This window comes from Mobula hypostoma, chromosome 1 (assembly GCF_963921235.1).
Source record: "Mobula hypostoma chromosome 1, sMobHyp1.1, whole genome shotgun sequence".
Taxonomy (NCBI): Eukaryota; Metazoa; Chordata; class Chondrichthyes; order Myliobatiformes; family Myliobatidae; genus Mobula; species Mobula hypostoma.
In genome coordinates, this window is record NC_086097.1 from 32,333,565 (window position 1) to 32,353,122 (window position 19,558).

The 19,558-nt window shown below is 44.4% G+C and overlaps 1 protein-coding gene across 1 annotated transcript; it reads right to left on the bottom strand.

Annotated features, from left to right (window-relative positions):
- Positions 1-258: 258 nt before the first annotated feature.
- glrx5 (glutaredoxin 5 homolog (S. cerevisiae)) lies at positions 259-19,439 on the bottom strand. The gene is made up of 2 exons (XM_063045714.1): positions 19,063-19,439; positions 259-6,418 (listed from the first exon to the last, which is right to left on the bottom strand). The coding sequence occupies exons 1-2, from the start codon at positions 19,364-19,366 to the stop codon at positions 6,243-6,245; spliced, it is 480 nt and encodes a 159-aa protein (XP_062901784.1). The 5' UTR covers positions 19,367-19,439; the 3' UTR covers positions 259-6,242.
- Between the last annotated feature and the right edge of the window lie 119 nt (positions 19,440-19,558).

Consider the following 19,558-nt stretch of genomic DNA (forward strand, 5'->3'; position numbering starts at 1 on the left):
CTAGAGGTCATAGGTTAAGGGTGAAACATTCAAGTGGAATTTCTTTCCTCAGAGGCTGGTGCGAGTGTGGAATGAGCTGCCAGCAAAAAATGGTGGATGTAGGTTTGATTACAATATTTAAAAGAAACTTTGATAAATGCATGGATGGGAAGGGCAAGAAAGGCCATGGACAAGGTGGGTGTAGCCCAGGCGTCGGCAACCTTTTTACCTCTGTGGGCTGGATCGCGTATTAATGAGCGGACAGTGGGCCAGATAAATGCCATAAATAACTTGAAATATGGGAATTATCCATTTAAATACATCTAGTTATGTTTTGCCTCAAATTAATGAACAACGCATGCTAGAAAATCGTTTGTGCTTAAGGTGGCCTACCCCTGATCTAGGCAGTATAATTGGCCAGGTAGTCTATCTATGGCCCCTAGATAAACTGAAGAACATGTTTCTGTGCTGTATGATTCTCTAGGCCTCAAAAGAAGAACAGGTGGGATTTAACTGGGCCAGGAGCAACGTGTTATGTTTTGGGAAGTTAAACCAACCAGGGCAGGACATGCCCAGTGAATGACAGTACAATGGGAAGTGCTGTAGAACAGATAGATCTAGAGATACAAATAGAGTTCTCTGAAGGTGGCAACAGGGGTAGACATAGTGAAAAAGACAGTTTATGGCATGCTGACCTTCATCAGTAGTGACACTGAGAAAGAGTTGGAACTCTGTAAGACAAAGAAGCAGAATCAGGCCATTCAACCCATCAAGTCTACTCCTCCATCCAAACATGGCCGATTTATTCTCCCCTCTCAACGCCATTCTTCTGCCTTCTTCCCATAATCTCTGACACTCTTACTCAGAGGTTGAGACCCAATGTTCAAAGTCCTGGGTCAATACAAGAGGTTGAAGATCGGAGGCAGCAAGCCCGGAGCTTGAGGCCCAGTGGTCGAAGTCCCTAGGTCAGCATTTCTTGAAGTCAGAGGCCCACTGTCTGTGAGCCTGTGGCTGAGGACTGGGGGTTGAAGGTGGCCTTTCCTAAGGCTGAGGCCTGTCTATCTCTGTAGGTGAGAAAGAGGTTCATTTTGCTGTTACTGCTCATGTTATTCTGCTGAATATTTTGGGTCAGCTCCAGAGTGTGTGGCGACTTTTGCAGCAGATCCTTAGGTTGTGTTGGTTGTTAATGCAAATAATGCATTTCACTGTATGTTTCGTTATACGTGTGATGAATAAATATGAATCTGTCCAACAGCAGCATTGCGTGCAGTTCTGTTAGTATAGAGAGAATTTGATTAAGACCATAAGACATAGGAGTAGAATTAGGCCATTTGGCCCATTGAGTCTTCTCCACCATTCAATTATGGCTGATACTTTTTTTTTTGCCTCCTTAGTCCCACTCCTCAGCCTTCTCCCCATAACCTTTGATGCCGTGTCTAATCAAGAACCTATCAAGCTCTGCCTTAAATACACCCAACGACCTGGCCTCCACAGCTGCCCGTGGTAATAAATTCCATAAATCCCGATCCTTTGGCTGAAGAAATTTTTTATCTTGCTTTTAAATGGGCACAGCCCCAGGATAGAGGGGCGTCCTCTTGTCCTAGACTCCCCCACCATGGGAAACATCCTTTCCACATCTGCTGAGTAGGCCTTTCAAGATTTGAGAAGTTTCAATAAGATCCCCTCTTCATCCTTCTAAATTCCCATGAGTACAGACCCACAGCTATCAAATATTCCTCGTATGATAACCCTTTTATTCCGGAATCATCCTAGTGAACCACCTCTGACAGCACTCCACAGCACATCTTTTCTTAGATGAGGAGCCCAAAACTGTTCACAATACTCAAGGTGAAGCCTCACCAGTGCCTTATAAAGCCTCAGCATCACATCCCTGCTCTTGTAGACCTCCTGAAATGAATGCTAACATTGCATTTGCCATTCTCACCATGACTCTACCTGCAAGTTAACCTTTAGGGTGTTCTGCATAAGGACTCCCAGGTCCCTTTGCATCTCAGATTTTTGGATTTTCTCCCCATTTAGAAAATAGTCTGCACATTTATCTCTTCTTCCAAAGTGCATAACCATGCATTTTCCAACATTTTATTTCATTTGCCACTTTCTTGCCCATTCTCCTAATCTGTCCAAGTCCTTCTGCAGCCTACCCGTTTCCTCAACACTACCTGCCCCTCCACCCATTTTCATATCATCTCCAAATCTGGCAACAAAGCCATCTATTCTATCGTCTAAATTATTGATATACAGCATAAAAAGAAGTGGTCCCAACACCGACCCTTGTGGAAAAACACTAGTCACAGGCAGCCAACCAGAAAATGATACTTTTATTCCCACTCGCTGCCTCCCTACCAGTCAGCCAATCCGCAACTTAGTTTCCTGTAATACTTAGTAAGTAGTCTCATGTGTGGCACCTTGTCAAAGGCCTTCTGAAAGTCCAAATATACAACATCCACTGCATCCCCTTTACCTCGCCTACTTGTAATCTCCTCCAAGAATTCCAACAGGTTCATCAGGCCTGAAATTCCCTTAAGGAAACCATGCTGATTTTGTCCCATCTTGTCCTGTGTCACCAAGTACTTCATAACCACATTCTTCACAATTGACTCCAATATCTTCTCAACCACTGAAGTCAGGCTAACTTGTCTACAATTTCCTTTCTGCTGCCTCCCTCCTTTCTTAAAGAGTGGAGTGACATTTGCAATTTTCCAGTCCTCTGGCACTATGCCAGAGTCCAATGATTTTGGAAAGATCGTTTCTAATGCCTCCACAATCTCCACTGCCACCCCTTTCAGAACCCTAGGGTGCAGTTCGTCTGGTCCGGGTGACTTGTGTACCTTTAGGCCTTTTAGCTTTTTCAGCACCTTCTCCCTTGTAATAGTAACTGCACTCACTTCTCTTTCCTCACACCCTTCAATATCTGGCACACTGTTAGACTTCCACATTGAAGACTGACGCAAAATACTTATTTCATTTATCTGCCATCTCCTTGGCCCCCAATATTATTTCTCTGACCTCATTTTCTAGAGGTCCTATATCCACTCTCACCTCTCATTTATTTATTTACTCAAGAACACCTTTACTATCCACTTCGATATTAGTTGCTAGCTTACTCTCATATTTCATCTTTCCCTCCTAATGATTCTTTCAGTTGCTCTCTGTAGGTTTTTAAAAGCTTCCCGATCCTCTGTCTTGCCATTAATTTTTGCATTGTTGTATGTCCACTCTTTAGTTTTTACATTAGCTTTGATTTCTCTCATCAGCCATGGTTGTACTATTTTGCTATTTGAGTATTTCTGTGTTTTTGGAATACATCTATCCTGCACCTTCCTCATTTTTTTAAAAAACTCACACCATTGCTGCTCTGCTGTCATCCCTGTCAGCAGTTCCTTCTAATTTACTTTGACCATCTCCTCTCTCATACCACTGTAATTTCCTTTACTCCACTGAAATACTGTTAAGTCAGACTTTACTTTCAAGTTGAACTCAATCATATCGTGATCACTGCCTCCTCAGGGTTCTTTTACCTTAAGTTCTCTGATTCATTATACAACATCCAGTCTAGTAGGCTCAATGACAAACTGCTCTAAAAAGCCATCTTGTAGGCATTCAACAAACTCACTCGCTTGAGACCCATCACCAACCTGATTTTCCCAAATGACCTGGCATGTTGAGATCTCCCACAACTATCATAACATTGTCCTTTTGACAGGCCTTTTCTATCTCCTGTTGCAATCTGTGGCGCTCATCCCAGCTACAGTTGGGAGGCCTGTATACAACTGCCATCAGGGTCCTTTTACCCTTGAGGTTTCTTAACTCAACCTACAAGGTTTCAACATCTTCTGATCCTACGTCTCATCTTTCTACTGATTTGATGCTATTCTTTACCAGCAGAGCCACACCACCCCCTCTGCCGACCTTCCTATCCCTCCAGTACAATAACTAACCTTAGACATTCGGCTCGCAACTACAACCATCCTTTAGTCACGAATCAGTGATGGCCACATCATCATACTTGACAATCTGTAACAGTGCAACAAGATCATCCACCTTATTTCTTAATACTCTGTGTATTGAGATATAACACAGAGTATTGTATTTGCTACCCTTTTTGATTCTGAATCCCTAATGCACTGATATTCAGCCTGCTGGCTACAATTTTGTCGTATCATCTCCCTGCCCTTTCCAACAGTCTGACTGCACGCTATCTTTACTTTTTAACCATCCTTCCTATCACCAGTCCCCTCGCTCAGGTTCCCACCTCCAGCCAGATTAGTTTAAACTCTCCCTAACAGCTCTAACAAACCTGCCCACGAGAATATTGCTCCCCTCGGGTTCAGGTGCAACCAGTCACTTTTGAACAGGTCGTACGTCCCCCAGAAGAGATCCCAATGATCCAAGAATCTGAAGCCCTGTCCCCTGCACCAGCTTCCCAGCCACGCATTAATAACCCGAATCATCCTGTTTCTATACTCACTGGTGCTTGGCACAGGCAGCAATCCAGAAATTACTACTTCAGAGCTCCTGTTTCTCAGCTTCCTACCTCGGTCTTTAAATTCTCTTTTCAGGACCTCTTTGCTTTTCCTTCCCATGTCATTGGTACCAACGTGTACCAAGACATCTGGCTGCTGTCCCTGCCTCCCCAAAATGCTGTGGATGCGATCTGAGACATCCCTGGCAACAGGGAGGCAACATACCATCTGGGTGTCCTGTTCACGTCCACAGAATCTCCTGTCTGTTCCCCTGACTATTGAGTCCCCTATCACTACCGCTCCCCTCTTCTCCCTCTTTCCCTTCTGCACCATGGACCCATGCTCAGTGCCAGTAACCCGGTCTCCATGGCATTCCCCTAGAAGGTCATCCCCACAGCAGTATTCAAAGTGATATGCTTATTATTGAGAGAAATGGCCACAGGGGTGCTCTGCGCTAACTGCCTATTGACATTTCCAATTCCCTTGACCGTCAACCCAGCCACTCGCCTCCTGGAACTTAGGAACAACTACTTCCCTTCAACTCTGATCGATTGTCTTCTCACTCTCTCGTACAAGCTGAAGGTCATCTAGCTGCTCTTCCAGTTCCCAACACAATCTTCAAGGAGCTGCAGCCCGATGCACTTCACACAGATGCAATTCCCTGGGAGACTCTAGGACTCTAACATCCAGCATGAAGAACACACAACAGTCATTTACTACACTAGGTACAGTAAGAGGAAAAAAGGGAATCTTAACAGCTTAACCAGAGCCAAAGCCCCTTTTGAGCCGAAACCTCCTTTGAGCCAAAGCCTGACAGTCCTACTCTCACCACTGGCCTACTCCCGACAATGGCTGCCCCGCTGGTCCCTTCTGTCCTTCAAACAAGTGTCGCCGACCAGCGAGAAACCTTGTCACTGTGATCTGCTCCTGCTGCTGATTGGACCGCCGGAATTAAGCAATGGAGGGTGCAAAAAGGACGTCATCAGGAAAGTCACAGATATATAGGAAGGATGTTACTGAACTGAAAGGGTGCAGAAGAGATTCAAGGATATTACCTCGACTGGAGGGCTTGAGTTACAAGGAGAGGCTGGGGGCGACTTTACAGAGGTTCGTAAATCCATAGACAAAGTGAACGGTTACCATTTATTCCATCTAGGTATGGGATTCTAAAAAATAGAAGGCATAGGTTACAAGCGAGAGGGCAAAGATTTAAAGGGATTCTAAGGGGCAAGATTTCCACACAGAGGGTGGTGGGTACATACTACAAACTACCAGAGGAAGTGGTAGAGCTGGGTACGGTCACATTTAAAAGACATTTGGACATGAATATGGATAGGAAAGGTTTACAGGGATATGGGCCAAACACAGGCTAACAGGACCAACATGATTGGCACGTACAAGTTGGGATAAAAAGTCTGTTTCCTTTGAATCTCTGATAAGCCCTTGAATGATCATACTATCAGCTGCCTTTAAATACCCACAAAATCAAATTTTAAAAGCAAATGAACATAACATTTTATTGATTCCTCTAAAAAAAAAGAGGGCAATTAAAAACCACAATTATGCTTCTGTTGGTTATCCTTTTCCGTCGTTTTACACGGTCCGACACGTTGAACTCCCCTATGCCATCAGTATATCACCATGAGGCTCTCCATGGAGTTCTTACAACACTCCACCCCTGCCAAGGTCCAATGACACAGTAATAACTAAATAACAACACACCACCAACCACGTGACAAGAGCAAGACAGGGGCCAGCTGACAATGGAAGGTGGCTGCTCTATTTTGCGTCCTCTTTCTCAGTGTCTAACAGCGCAGAGCGAATGCCAAGTTTCTTTAGTTCCTCGACGAGATCTCCATTCTGGTGCATCTGTAGCAAGATGTCGCATCCGCCCACAAACTCGCCGTCAAAGTAGATCTGCGGGATGGTCGGCCAATTGGAATAGTTTTTAATACCTGTTTCAAAAGGACAAGTACCAGAGTGAGTGAGGGTCATAGAACTACTACAAAATCAAAGTCAAGTTTACTGTCTCATGCACAACTACATGTGTGCACAGGTGTAAAGAAAAACATTCTGCAGCAGCATCACAGGCACAGGGCAGAATTTGCAAAGACAAATTATACAAGTTTTTTTTATTAAGTAAGAAAACAATTAAAACATAAAATGCTGAAGGAACTCAGCAGGCCACATAGCATCTATGAAGGGGAATAAACAGTTGACATTCAGGCACAGACACTTCCTCAGGATTGGAAATAAGACTCCAACCTGATGGCATGAATACCAATTTTTCTAACTTCTTATCAATTCTCTGCTAAACCGTTTCTCTCACTTTCCATTTCCCATTCTGGTTCCCCTGTCACCCTTTTTCTTTTCCTCATCTGCCATTACCTCTCTTTGGCTCACCTCTTCCTTCCCTTTCTCCATAGTCCACTGTCTTCTCAGATTCCTTCTTCCTCAGCCCTTTACCTATCCCCTCCCAGCTTCTTACCTGATTCCCCCTCTCCCACCCACCTTACTCCCGTCCTGGTCTCACCTGTCACCCGCCAGTTTGTACTCCTTCCCCTAACCCACCTTCTAGTTTCTTTCCCCCTCCTCTTCAGTCCTGATGAAGAGCCTTGGCTCAAAATGTCAACTGTTTATTACTCTTGCACAGGTGCTGCCTGTTCTGCTAAGTTCTTCCAGTGTTTTGTGCCTGTTGCTCTGGAATTCCAGCATCTTTTCACAATTAGAACAAAAAAAAATCCATTTTAGTGCAATGTGCTGCTAAACTGCAGTGGTTTGGATGGTGGGCATCGAGATCCCTCCTTACTGGTGCTGATACCTTCATTGCTTCTTCATTTTCCACCCCGCCCTTTACCCTATTCCAAACTCCAGTTATTCACACCTTCCCTGGGAATTATTTTTAAATGCTTTACCATTAATCCTATTATCCATCCCACAAAGCTCATTTTTAGCCAACAGTATTGTGATTTTAAAAAAATGACGTAGATGCTCATATCAGACTGAATCAAGCAGATAGTCAAAGCTTCATGTCAATGACAAGTCAATAGGACAGACAGATACAAGTACTGAGGATCAGAGTTACAGGGGAAAGTGACGGGGTGCAATACTGAGCCAACGATGAAGGGAGGAGAACTACCCTTTTAATATCAATCTTATTGATCAGAAGGGGACACTAGCAGGGATGACAGTAGAGTTTCTGGGAGCAATTCAAAAGATGCAGGATAGATACATCCAAAAGAAGATGATACATTTTAAAGGGAGGATGAGCCAACTGTGGATGACAAGGGAGGTCAAAGACAACATAAAGCAAAATAGCGGACATATAATAAAGCAAAAATTAGTAGAAAGCTGGGATTAGGAACCTTTAAGGACCAACAGAAGGCAAGTGAAAAAAAACAATAAGTTGAGAAAAAAAAATGAAGAGAAGATGAGTTATAGAACCATAGAAACTACAGCACAGGAACAGGCCTTTTGGCCCTTCTTGGCTGTGCCGAACCATTGTCTGCCTAGTCCCACTGACCTGCACACGGACCATATCCCTCCATACACCTCCCATCCATGTATCTGTCCAATTTATTCTTAAATGTTAAAAAAGAACTCGCATTTAGCACCTCATCTGGCAGCTCATTCCATACTCCCACCACTCTCTGTGTGAAGAAGCCCCCCCTCATGTTCCCTTTAAACTTTTCCCCCCTCACCCTTAACCCATGTCCTCTGGTTTTTTCTCCCCTTGCCTCAGTGGAAAAAGCCGGCTTGCATTCACTCTATCTATACCCATCATAATTTTATATACCTCTACCAAATCTCCCCTCATTCTTCTACGCTCCAGGGAATAAAGTCCTAATCTATTCACCCTTTCTCTGTAACTGAGTTTCTCAAGTCCCGGCAACATCCTTGTAAACCTTCTCTGCACTCTTTCAACCTTATTTATATCCTTCCTGTAATTTGGTGACCAAAACTGAACACAATACTCCAGATTTGGCCTCACCAATGCCTTATACAACCTCATCATAACATTCCAGCTCTTATACTCAATACTTTGATTAATAAAGGCCAATGTACCAAAAGCTCTCTTTACGACCCTATCTACCTGTGACGCCACTTCTAGGGAATTTTGTATCTGTATTCCCAGATCCCTCTGTTCCACTGCACTCCTCAGTGCCTTACCATTAACCCTGTATGTTCTACCTTGGTTTGTCCTTCCAATGTGCAATACCTCACACTTGTCTGTACTAAACTCCACCTGCCATTTTTCAGCCCATTTTTCCAGCTGGTCCAAGTCCCTCTGCAGGCTCTGAAAACCTTCCTCACTGTCGACTACACCTCCAATCTTTGTATCATCAACAAATTTGCTGATCCAATTTACCACATTATCATCCAGATCATTGATATAGATGACAAATAACAATGGACCCAGCACTGATCCCTGTGGCACACCACTAGTCACAGGCCTCCACTCGGAGAAGCAATTCTCTACTACGACTCTTTGGCTTCTTCCATTGAGCCAATGTCTAATCCAATTTACCACCTCTCCATGTATACCTAGTGACTGAATTTTCCTAACTAACCTCCCATGTGGGACCTTGTCAAAGGCCTTACTGAAGTCCATGTAGACAATATCCACTGCTTTCCCTTCATCCACTTTCCTGGTAACCTCCTCGAAAAACTCCAACAGATTGGTCAAACATGACCTACCACGCACAAAGCCATGTAGACTCTCCCTAACAAGTCCCTGTCTATCCAAATGCTTGTAGATTCTGTCTCTTAACACTCCCTCCAATAACTTACCTACTACTGACGTTAAACTTACTGGCCTATAATTTCCCGGATTACTTTTCGATCCTTTTTTAAACAACGGAACAACATGAGCCACTCTCCAATCCTCCGGCACCTCACCTGTAGACAGCAACATTTTAAATATTTCTGCCAGGGCCCCTGCAATTTCAACACTGGTCTCCTTCAAGGTCCGAGGGAACACCCTGTCAGGTCCCTGGGATTTATCCACTTTAATTTTCCTCAAGACAGCAAGGACCTCCTCCTTTTCGATCTGTACCGTTTCCATGATCTCACTTATTTGTCACAAGTACATTGAAACATACAGTGAAATGAGTCGTTGCATCAAATCAGTGAGGATTATGCTGGGAGCAGCCCACAATTGTCACCATACTTCGAGAACCAACGTAGCATGCTCATAACTTACTAACCCCAACTGTACACCAAAGAGACGGCATATAATAAAGCAAAAAATAGTGGGAAGTTAGAGGATTGGGAAGTTTACAAATACCAACAGAAGGCAACTAAAGTCATCAATAAGAAGGTAAGGATGGAAGAGGAAAGTAAGCTAGCCAATAATATTAAAGAGGATACCAAAAGTTTCTTTTGACAGTATAAAAGAGAGGAGAGGGTGGATATTGGACCACTGGAAAACGACGCTGGAGTGGTAGTAATGGGAGACAACGAAATGGCAGACGAACTGAATTAAGTATTTTGCATCAGTCTTTACTGTGGAAAACACTAGCAGTATGATGGAAGTTCCAGGACACATGGGGCATTAATGCAGTGGTCCCCAACCACCGGGCCACAAAGCATGTGCTACTGGGCCATGGGGAAACGATACGATTTGGCAATATGAAACGATATGAGTCAGCTGCACCTTTCCTCATTCCCTATCACGCACTGTTGAACTTGAACATAGGGTTGCCAACTGTCCCATATTAGCCGGGACATCCCGTATATTGGGCTAAATTGGTTTGTCCCATATGGGACGGTCCTTGTTCCGTATTTCCCCAGCTAAGGTAGGGTGTTCGTATGAAACCGTTCGTAAGCCAAAATGATGTAAAGTGAAGAAGCTATTACCATTAATTTATATGGGAAAAATTTTTGAGCGTTCCCAGACCCAAAAAATAACCTACCAAATCACACCAAATAACACATAAAAAAACCCTAAAATAACACTAACATATAGTAAAAGCAGGGATGATATGATAATACACAGCCTATATAAAGTAGAAATAATGTACGTACAGTGTAGGTTCACATAACAGAATCGGGAAGATTAAGCCAAAACCAATTTGTAGAAAAAATAAAATCGGCACGTACACACCTGTGCACACAGGTGCCCGCACAAGGCTTCATGGTCATGGTAGTCTTTCTCAGGGTAAACACAAGTGTCCCGTATTTGACTGCTACTTTTGTCCCTTATTTGGGAGTGAGAAAGTTGGCAACCCTACTTGAACACCACCCCCTGCACTCCCCCCCCCACCCCCCAGTCGGCCGGTCTGCAAGAATATTAGAATATTGTCAATATTAAACCGGTCCGCAGTGCAAAAAAGGTTGGGGACCCCTGCATTAATGTGTGAAGGTACCATAACTAGAGAGAAGGTTCTTGGGAAACTGAAAGGTCTGAATGTAGATAAGTCACCTGGACCAGATGATATGGACTCCAGGGTTCTGAAGAAGGTGGCCGAAGAGATTGTGGAGGTATTAGTAATGATATTTCAAGAATCACTAGGTTCTAGAATGGTTCCAGAAGACTCTAAAATTGCAAATGTCACTCCACTCTTCAAAAAGGGAGAGAGGTAGAAGAAAGGAAATTATAGGCAAGTTAGTCTGACCTCAGTGGTTGGGAAGATGTTGGAGTCAATCGTTAGGGATTTGGTTTCGGGGTACTTAGAGACACATGATAAAATAGGCTTTTGTCAGCATGGTTTCCTGAGGAGAAAATCTGTTGATGCTATGTACTAGATTTTCAGAAGGCCTTTGACAAGGTTGCTTGAGGCTGCTTTACAAGCTATAAGCCCATGCTATTACAGAGAAGATTCTAGCATGGATAAACAAGTGGCTGACTGGCAGGAGGGAAAGAGTGGGAATGAAGGGAGCTTTTTCTGGTTGGCTCCCAGTGACTAATGGTATTCCACAGGGGTTTGTGTTGCAACCAATTCTTTTTATGTCATATGCTATTGATGGCTTTGTGGCTTTGTTGCAAAGTTTGCAGACAATATGAAGATGAGTGGAGGAGCAGGTAGTTTTGGGGAAGTAGAGAACTGATTACTGATTAGGAAAAATTACACTAATTAGGAAAATAGGCAAAGAAATGGCAGATGGAATACAGCGTCAGGAAGTACACTCATGCACTTTGGTAATAGAAAAGAAAGGGTTGACCATGCTCTAAATGGAGAGAAAATACACAAAAAAAAATGAGGTGCAAAGGGACTTGGGAGTGCTTCTGCAGGATTCCCTAAAGGTTAATTTGCAGGCTGAGTCTGTGGTGAGGAAGGCAAATGTAATGTTGACATTCATTTCAAGAGAACTAGAATATAAAAGGATGTAATGTTCAGAATTTATAAAGCACTGGGGAGGCCTCACGAAGTATTGTGAGCAGTTTTGGGCCCCTTATCTTAGAAAGGATGTGCTGAAACTGGAGAGGAGTCCAAAGGAGGTTCATAAAAAGGATTCCAGGTTTGAAGAGCGTTTGAAGGCTCTGGGCCTGTATTCACTGTAATTCAGAAGAATGAGGGGCAAATGGTGAAGGTGAAAGGCCTTGAAACAGTGGATATGGAGAGGATGTTTCCTATGGTGGGAGAGTCTAAGACCAGAGGACACAGCCGCAAAATAAAGGGGCATCCTTTTAGAACAGAGATGAGGAGGAATTTCTTTAGCCAGAGAGTGGTGAATCTGTGGAATTCTTTGCCACAGGCAGCTGTGGAGGCCAAGTCTTTATGTATATTTAAGGCAGATGTTGATATTCTTGATTGGTCAGGGCATGAAGGGATACAGGGAGAAGGCAGGAGATTGAGCTGAAAGGAAAAATGGATCAGCCATGAAGTGGTGGAGCAGACTCGATGAGCCAAATGGCCCAATTCTGCTCCTATGTTTTATGGTCTTTGACTGGAATGTGAAAGGAGACTGGAGCCCCTGGCAAAAATACATTGCAGTTAAGGAGAGGACATTCAAACTCCCTTAAAAGACATTGAACCCAGATTGGTGATCACTGGCTCAATAAATTGACTGCACAAACCACAATGCAAGGTAAGCCAGCCAATAATATAAGAGGATGCTAAAAGTTTTCTCATATACACTCTATTAAAAAGTAAGAGGCAAGAGTGGATATCGGACCACAGTAAAATCATAGTATAGCGGTAGAAATAGCTGGAGTGGGGTTTCAATGAAATGGCAGACAAACTATGTAAGTATTTTGTCTTCAGCATAAAATAAGTATAATACTTCTAAGCACATCTTCAGTGTAGAAGTATGCCAGAAACATGCAAGTTTCTGCGAACAGAAGTAAGTGTAGTTGCTATTACTAAGGATGAGGTGCTTGGGGAGCTGAAAGATCTTAGATATAGATCAGTCACCTGGACCAGTCGGACTACATCCTGGGGTTCTGAAAGAGGTGGCTGAAGAGATTGTGGAGGCGTTTGTAATGATCTTTCAAGAATCACTAGATTCTAGAATGGTTCCAGAGAACTGGAAAATTGCAAATGTCACTCCACTCTAAGAAAGGAGGGAGGCAGACAATAGGAAATTTTAGGCTAGCTAGCCAGACTTTAATGGATTGGCAAGTTGTTAGAGTCAAATATTACAGATGAAGTGTTGGGGTACTTGGAGGCACATGACAAGATAGGCAGAAATCAGCATAGATACCTTAAGGAACATCTTGCCTGACAAATCTGTTTGAATTCTCTGAGGAAATGACGGGCAGAGTAAAGTCAGTGGATGTTGTTTACTTGGATTTTCAGAAGGTGTTTGACAAAGTGTTGCACATGAGGCTGCTTTATGAGATAAGAGCCCATGATATTACAGGAAAGATAGCAGCCTGAACAGAAGATTGGTTGACTGGCAGGAGGCAAAGGGTGGGAAAAGGGGTGCCTTTTCTGATTGGCTACTGGTGTCTAGTGGTGTTCTGCAAGAGTTGGTATTGGGACCACTTCTTTTCATGTTATATGCAACGATCTGGATGACAGAATCGATGGCTTTGTGACCAAGTTTGCAGATGATACAAAGATAGGTGGAGGGGCAGGCAGTGTTGAGGAAACGGATTCTGCAGAAGGACTCAGACTGATTAGGAGATGGCAGCTAGAATATAGTGTAGGGAAGTGTACGGTCATGCAATGTGTTAGAAGGAGTAAAGGCTTATTTTATTTTCTAAATGGGGACTGAATTCAGAAGTGAGAGGTGCAAAGGGACTTGGGAGCCTTAGTGCAGTATTTCCTAAAGGCTACTTTGCAGGTAGAATCAGTAGTAAGGAAGGTAAATGGTTAACATGAGCATCATTTGATGGCTCTGGGCCTATAGTCACTGGAATTTAGAACAATGAGGGGGGAATCTACCTGGAACTTATCGAATGTTGGAAGGCCTACTTGGGGAACATGGGGAATCAAGGACCGGAGGGCACAGCATCAGAATACAATGACATTACTTCAGAACAAAGAATAGGAAGAACTCTTTAGTCCGAGGGTGGTGAATCTGTGGAATTCATTGCCACAGACAGCTGTGGAGGCCAGGTCATTGGGTATATTTAAAGTGGAGATTGATAGGTTTGTGATTAGTAAGATGTCAAAAGTTATGAGGAGGCAAGACAATGAGAATGAGAGGGATCATAAATCAGCCATGATGGAATGTCACAGCAGACCCAATGGGCTGAATGGTTTAATTCAGCTCTCCTGTTTTATGTTCAAATCCATTGTTAGCTCTCATTTTGAGAGGACTATAATATAAAAACAAGAATGGAATGTGGAGGCTTTTCAGGCATTGGTCAGACCACATTTGGAGTATTGTAGTGAGTTTTGGGTCCCTTATTACAGGGGTCCCCAACCACCGGGCCACAAGGCATGCACTACCGGGCCGCGAGGAAACGATATGATTTGGAGATAGGAGTCAGCTGCACCTCTCCTCGTTCCCTGTCACGCCCACTGTTGAGCTTGAACGCACGCGTTACTCGCACATCATCAACTCCTCGAGCTTGCAAATGATGGCGGGCTGAAAAGTATGTTTGACATAACATCTCTGCCGGCATTCTGGATCAAAGTCAAGGCTGAATATCCTGAGATAGCCACAATAACACTGAAAACGTTGCTTCCATTTCCAACATATCTCTGCAATGAATGCAACGAAAACTAAATTGTGGAATAGACTGGACATAAGGAACCCCCTTCGAGTATCGCTGTCTCCCATCACCCCTCGATGGCACCGTCTTGTTGCAGGAAAACAAGCCCAGGGCTCCCACTGATTCAGTGATATTGGTGCGTTGCAATGATTTTATATGTTCATACGAGGAAAATATGCGCTGTGTGTTTGATATCCAAACGTTACTTAAAATGTTATGATGCTATTATAAGTGACTTATATAACCATGTAACAATTACGGCACGGAAACAGGCGATCTCGCCCCTTCTAGTCCGTGCCGAACGCTACTCTCACCTAGTCCCACCGACCTGCACTCAGCCCATAACCCTCCATTCCTTTCCTGTCCATATACCTATCCAATATTTCTTTAAATGATAATACCGAACCTGCCTCTACCACTTCTAATGGAAGTTCGTTCAACACTTCAAGCTCCCCTGATAATTGTCTTATCGCTATATTCATGCGAGGAAAATATGCGCTGTGTGTTTAATATTAAATTCGTTAGATAAACCCTTTTAGAAACGAAATTGAGTGTATTAGCCACTATCACCTCTATTCCGGTCGTGATTAACACGCCGCCGCCGCCAACAGAATCGGCAAAAACAATTTTTAAGAAATCAGCACGTAAACGCACGCGCAAGTTACGCATGCGCACTGGTGCCCGCGCAAGGCTTCATGGTCATTGTAGTCTTTCTCCGGGTAAACCCAACGTATTTGACTGCTAGTCTTGTACGTTGGCAACCCTACCCCCCCCCCCCCCGGGTCGGTCCGCAAGAATATTGTCAATATGAAACCGGTCGGCAGTATGAAAAAGGTTGGGGACCCCTGCCTTATTAAGAAAGGACATGCTAGCTTTGGAAAGGGTCCAGGGGAGGTTCATGAAAATGATTCCAGAACTGAAAAGGGTTAATGTACGAAGAGCATTTGATGGCTCTGGGCCTGTACTCACTGTTTAGAAGAAGGGGAGGGGGTGGGGTGGGGGCAATCTCACAGAAACTTGGCAATTATATTGAAAGGCATAGATAGAGTGGATGTGGACAAGATGTTTCCTATAGATAGACAGATACCAAAGGAAATTACAGTGTCACAGTAGCATTGCAATATTAGAAGAGAAGAACAAATACAAAATAAGTTACCTCAGTCTAACAGACTATAGGTTGACTCATTATAGAGCCCAATGGCTGAGGGCAAGAAAGACCTTACAGAACACTTTTTGGAGCAGCATAGTTATCTTGGTCTACTACTAAAAGTGCTCTTCTGTTCAGCCAAGGTGGCATGCAGAAGGTGAGAAACATTGTCCAGAATTGCCAGAATTTTCTACCACAGCCTCCAGTGTGTCCAGTTTGACTCCCGCAACAGCCAGTCTTTCTAATTAGTTTTTTGAGCCCGTGGGCATCACCCATGTTGATGCCATTGCCCAGCACACCACCACGTAGAAGATTGTACTAGCGACAACAGACTGATAGAACGTGTGAAGGAGAGGTCTGCATACGCCAAAGGATCTCAGTCTCCTCAGGAGGTAGAGGCGACTCTGGTCCTTGTACACAGCCTCTGTGTTGGTGCTCCACTCTAGTCTGTCATCCAGGTGTACCCCCAGTTACTTGTAGGTCTTCACCTATAGTGGGGCACAACTTCAGAATAGAAGGACATACCTTTAGAACAGGGGTGCCCAAGCTTTTATGCACCACGGACCGGTTTAATATTGACAATATTCTTGTGGACCGGCCGACCGGTTTGGGGGGTGGGGGGGGCGGGGGTGTTAATCACGACCGGAATACAGGTGATAAGTCGACTAAGTCACTTATAATTGGCTAATGCACGCAATTTCATTTCTAAAAGGGTTTACCTAACGAATTTAATATTAAACACACAGCGCATATTTTCCCCATATGAACATATAAAATCATTGCAATGCACCAATATCGCTGAATCAGTGGGAGCCCTGGGCTTGTTTTCCTGCAACAAGACAGTCCTATCGAGGGGTGATGGGAGACAGCGATACTCGAAGGGGGTTCCTTATGTCCAGTCTATTCCGCAATTTAGTTTTCATTGCATTCATTGCAGAAAAGCCCGCTTCGCAGAGATATGATGGTGGAAATGGAAGCAATGTTTTCAGTGCTTTTGTGGCTATTTCAGGATATTCAGCCTTGACTTTGATCCAGAATGCCGGCAGAAATGTTATGTCAAACATACTTTTCAACCCACCGTCATTTGCAAGCTCGAGGAGTTGATCTTCTTCCCACGTTGAGTTCTAAGGTATCGGAAAAGCTTGAAAGAGCTCGTAAAGGTGTTACACTTAGTGTAAAACTAGACATAATTAAGTGTTTCGATTGTGGTGAACGAAGTAAGGACAAAGTGAGTTTGGCTTGTGGGAGCTGACGAAGATGGTGTTGAAGAGGTTTTGGCATCCCATGACCAAGAACTGATAGATGAAGAGCTGATGCAATTGGAAGAGGAAAGGATAACAATCGAAACCGAATGCAGTAGCGAACGGACCGAAAGTGAAGTCGTCCAGGAACTGAACGTGAAGCAACTGCGTGAGATTTTCACTGCAATGATAGAGTACAATTTTAATTTTGAAAGGGTACATCGGTTTAGGGCATATTTGTAGGATGGATTGAGTGCTTACAAAGAACTGTATGATAGAAAAATACGCGAGGCTAAGCAGTCAAGCAAGCCTTCCACATCAGCCACAGCAGACGACAAACCTTGACTTTCGACATCCAGGCAGGCAGACATAGAAGATGATGAACCGCCTGCCGCGATGGAAACAGGCGACGATGAGATGACACCCCAGTGTCCCACCACCCCAACCCCCGGGCCGCGGACCGATACATTGCCCCGGAGAATGCAGCGGTAGCCGGGAGGCACCCAGCACATCTTTAAGAAAAAAGCCCAAATAAACAAGCTAATTAATTAGGTGCCACCCGGCATATAAATGTTGGCCCAGATCAGACGTGATTGCGTCACCTCTGATCTGGGCCGACATTTACGTGCCGGGCGGCACCTAATCAATTAGCTAGTTTACTTTGGCTTTTTTCTTAAAGATGTGCTGGGTGCGTCCCGGCTACCACTGTACCCCTGCAGGGTTCGCGGATCAGTATTGGTTCACTGCCCAGAGGTTGGGGACCACTGCACCACCCGAACCTCCGACGACTCAGCCTAACACACCATCATCAGTGTGCTCGGCGCTGTCTTCCTAATTCTAGTAAGTGATACTACACTGTACACACATTATTTCTACTTTATATTGGCTGTGTATTTTTATGTGTTATTTGGTATGATTTGGCAGCTTCATAGCTTAAAGGTTACTGGAGAGAGTGTTTCTGCTGAGAGCGCTTGCGTGAGATTTTCGCTATGGAGAACAGTGCGGCAATGATTGTAGAGAAGTATTTCTACTTTATATAGGCTGTGTATTTATCATATCATTCCTGCTTTTACTATATGTTACTGTTATTTTAGTTGTGTGTTATTTGGCATGATTTGGTAGGTTATTTTTGTGTCTGCAAATGCTCACAAATTTTTCCCATATAAATAAATGGTAATTGCTTCTTCGCTTTATGACATTCCGGCTTACAAACCGTTTAATAGGAACGCTCTACCTTCAGATGGCGGGGGAAACCTGTAGTTTCATATTGCCAAATCATATCATTCCCTCGCGCCCTGGTGGTTGGGGACCACTGCTTTAGAACAGAGATGACAAGGAATTTCTTTAGCCAGAAGAGGTGGAACTGTGGAATTCAGTGTCACAAATGGCTGCAGAGGTCAAGTTATTGGGCATACTTAAAGCAGGGGTTGATAGGTTCTTGATTAGTAAGGATGTCAAAGGTTATAGACGGAAGGCAGGAGAATGGGGTTGAGGAGGATTATAAATCATCCATGATGGAATGGCTGAGCGGACTCAATGGTCCAAATTGCCTAATTCTGCTCCTTAAAATGCCTTCCAAATAGTTTTGTAGGTGCAAGTGTGTATATTCAGATCATCGACTTTAATTCACCGAAAATGAAATTTATTCCTGTTCTTTCTATATAATTATATGAAATCACAGCTCCCTGCCAGTCTCTCCTCTCCTGGACCTCATGCCCTAACCCCCACCCCATACCTACACCCCAAATCAAAAGTCAAGAGTAAAATTTGACAAATTTTGTACGTGTTGCTACATGCTGCCTTGAGATTCGTTTCCTTGCCTGTAACGACTACATTAAATTTTACAAAACAAACTATACATAACAAAAGACTGACGAACAGCTAATGTACAAGCCCTGATCCGCCGCACCACCCTCATTCCACAACCTCCAGCCTAACACCTCACCAGGACCCATCCATCACTGCTATCCTCCTATCTCCATAACCTCTCCATCTCTGCCCAACCCAACCGCAACCCTCTCCCCTTACTTCCCCCACCCCATCCATGACCCTACCCCGCCGCTGCCCTCAACCCATCCCTACCCCGTCCCCCACACCCATCACCTTGCCGAATCTCCTGATCCTCCAGCACGTTGTAGGCGCCGTAGCCCTCGACGCCGTGCATTCTCAGGATCTGCACCACGGCGTTGCTGAAGCCGCACATGGGCTGGGCGGGGGTGCCCTTGATGAAGACCACCACCTTGTCCTTCTTCACTAGCGAGTCCAGCCGCCGCCGGAGTGCGCCCTCAGCCTCCGATCCGCCGTCACCCGCTCCTCCTGCCGACCCTTCGCTCAGCCACCGCCCCGGCACCCGCGCCGTTGCCCGCCGAACGATCGACCGACAAGCCGCTTGAAGCAGGGAGGACATGTCCAACACTCCAGACCACCAGGCTCGTAGCGCGGCCTGAAATGCTCACTGGCTGCCGGCCATATGACCCCGCCCCTCCCAGGTTTCTATTGGTGAGATTGAAAATCAATCGGAGTTCTTTGCTGTTCTATTGCACGATCCTTCCATCAGTCAAACCTAACTCGGTCCTACACAAAGTCCAAATCTCATCCT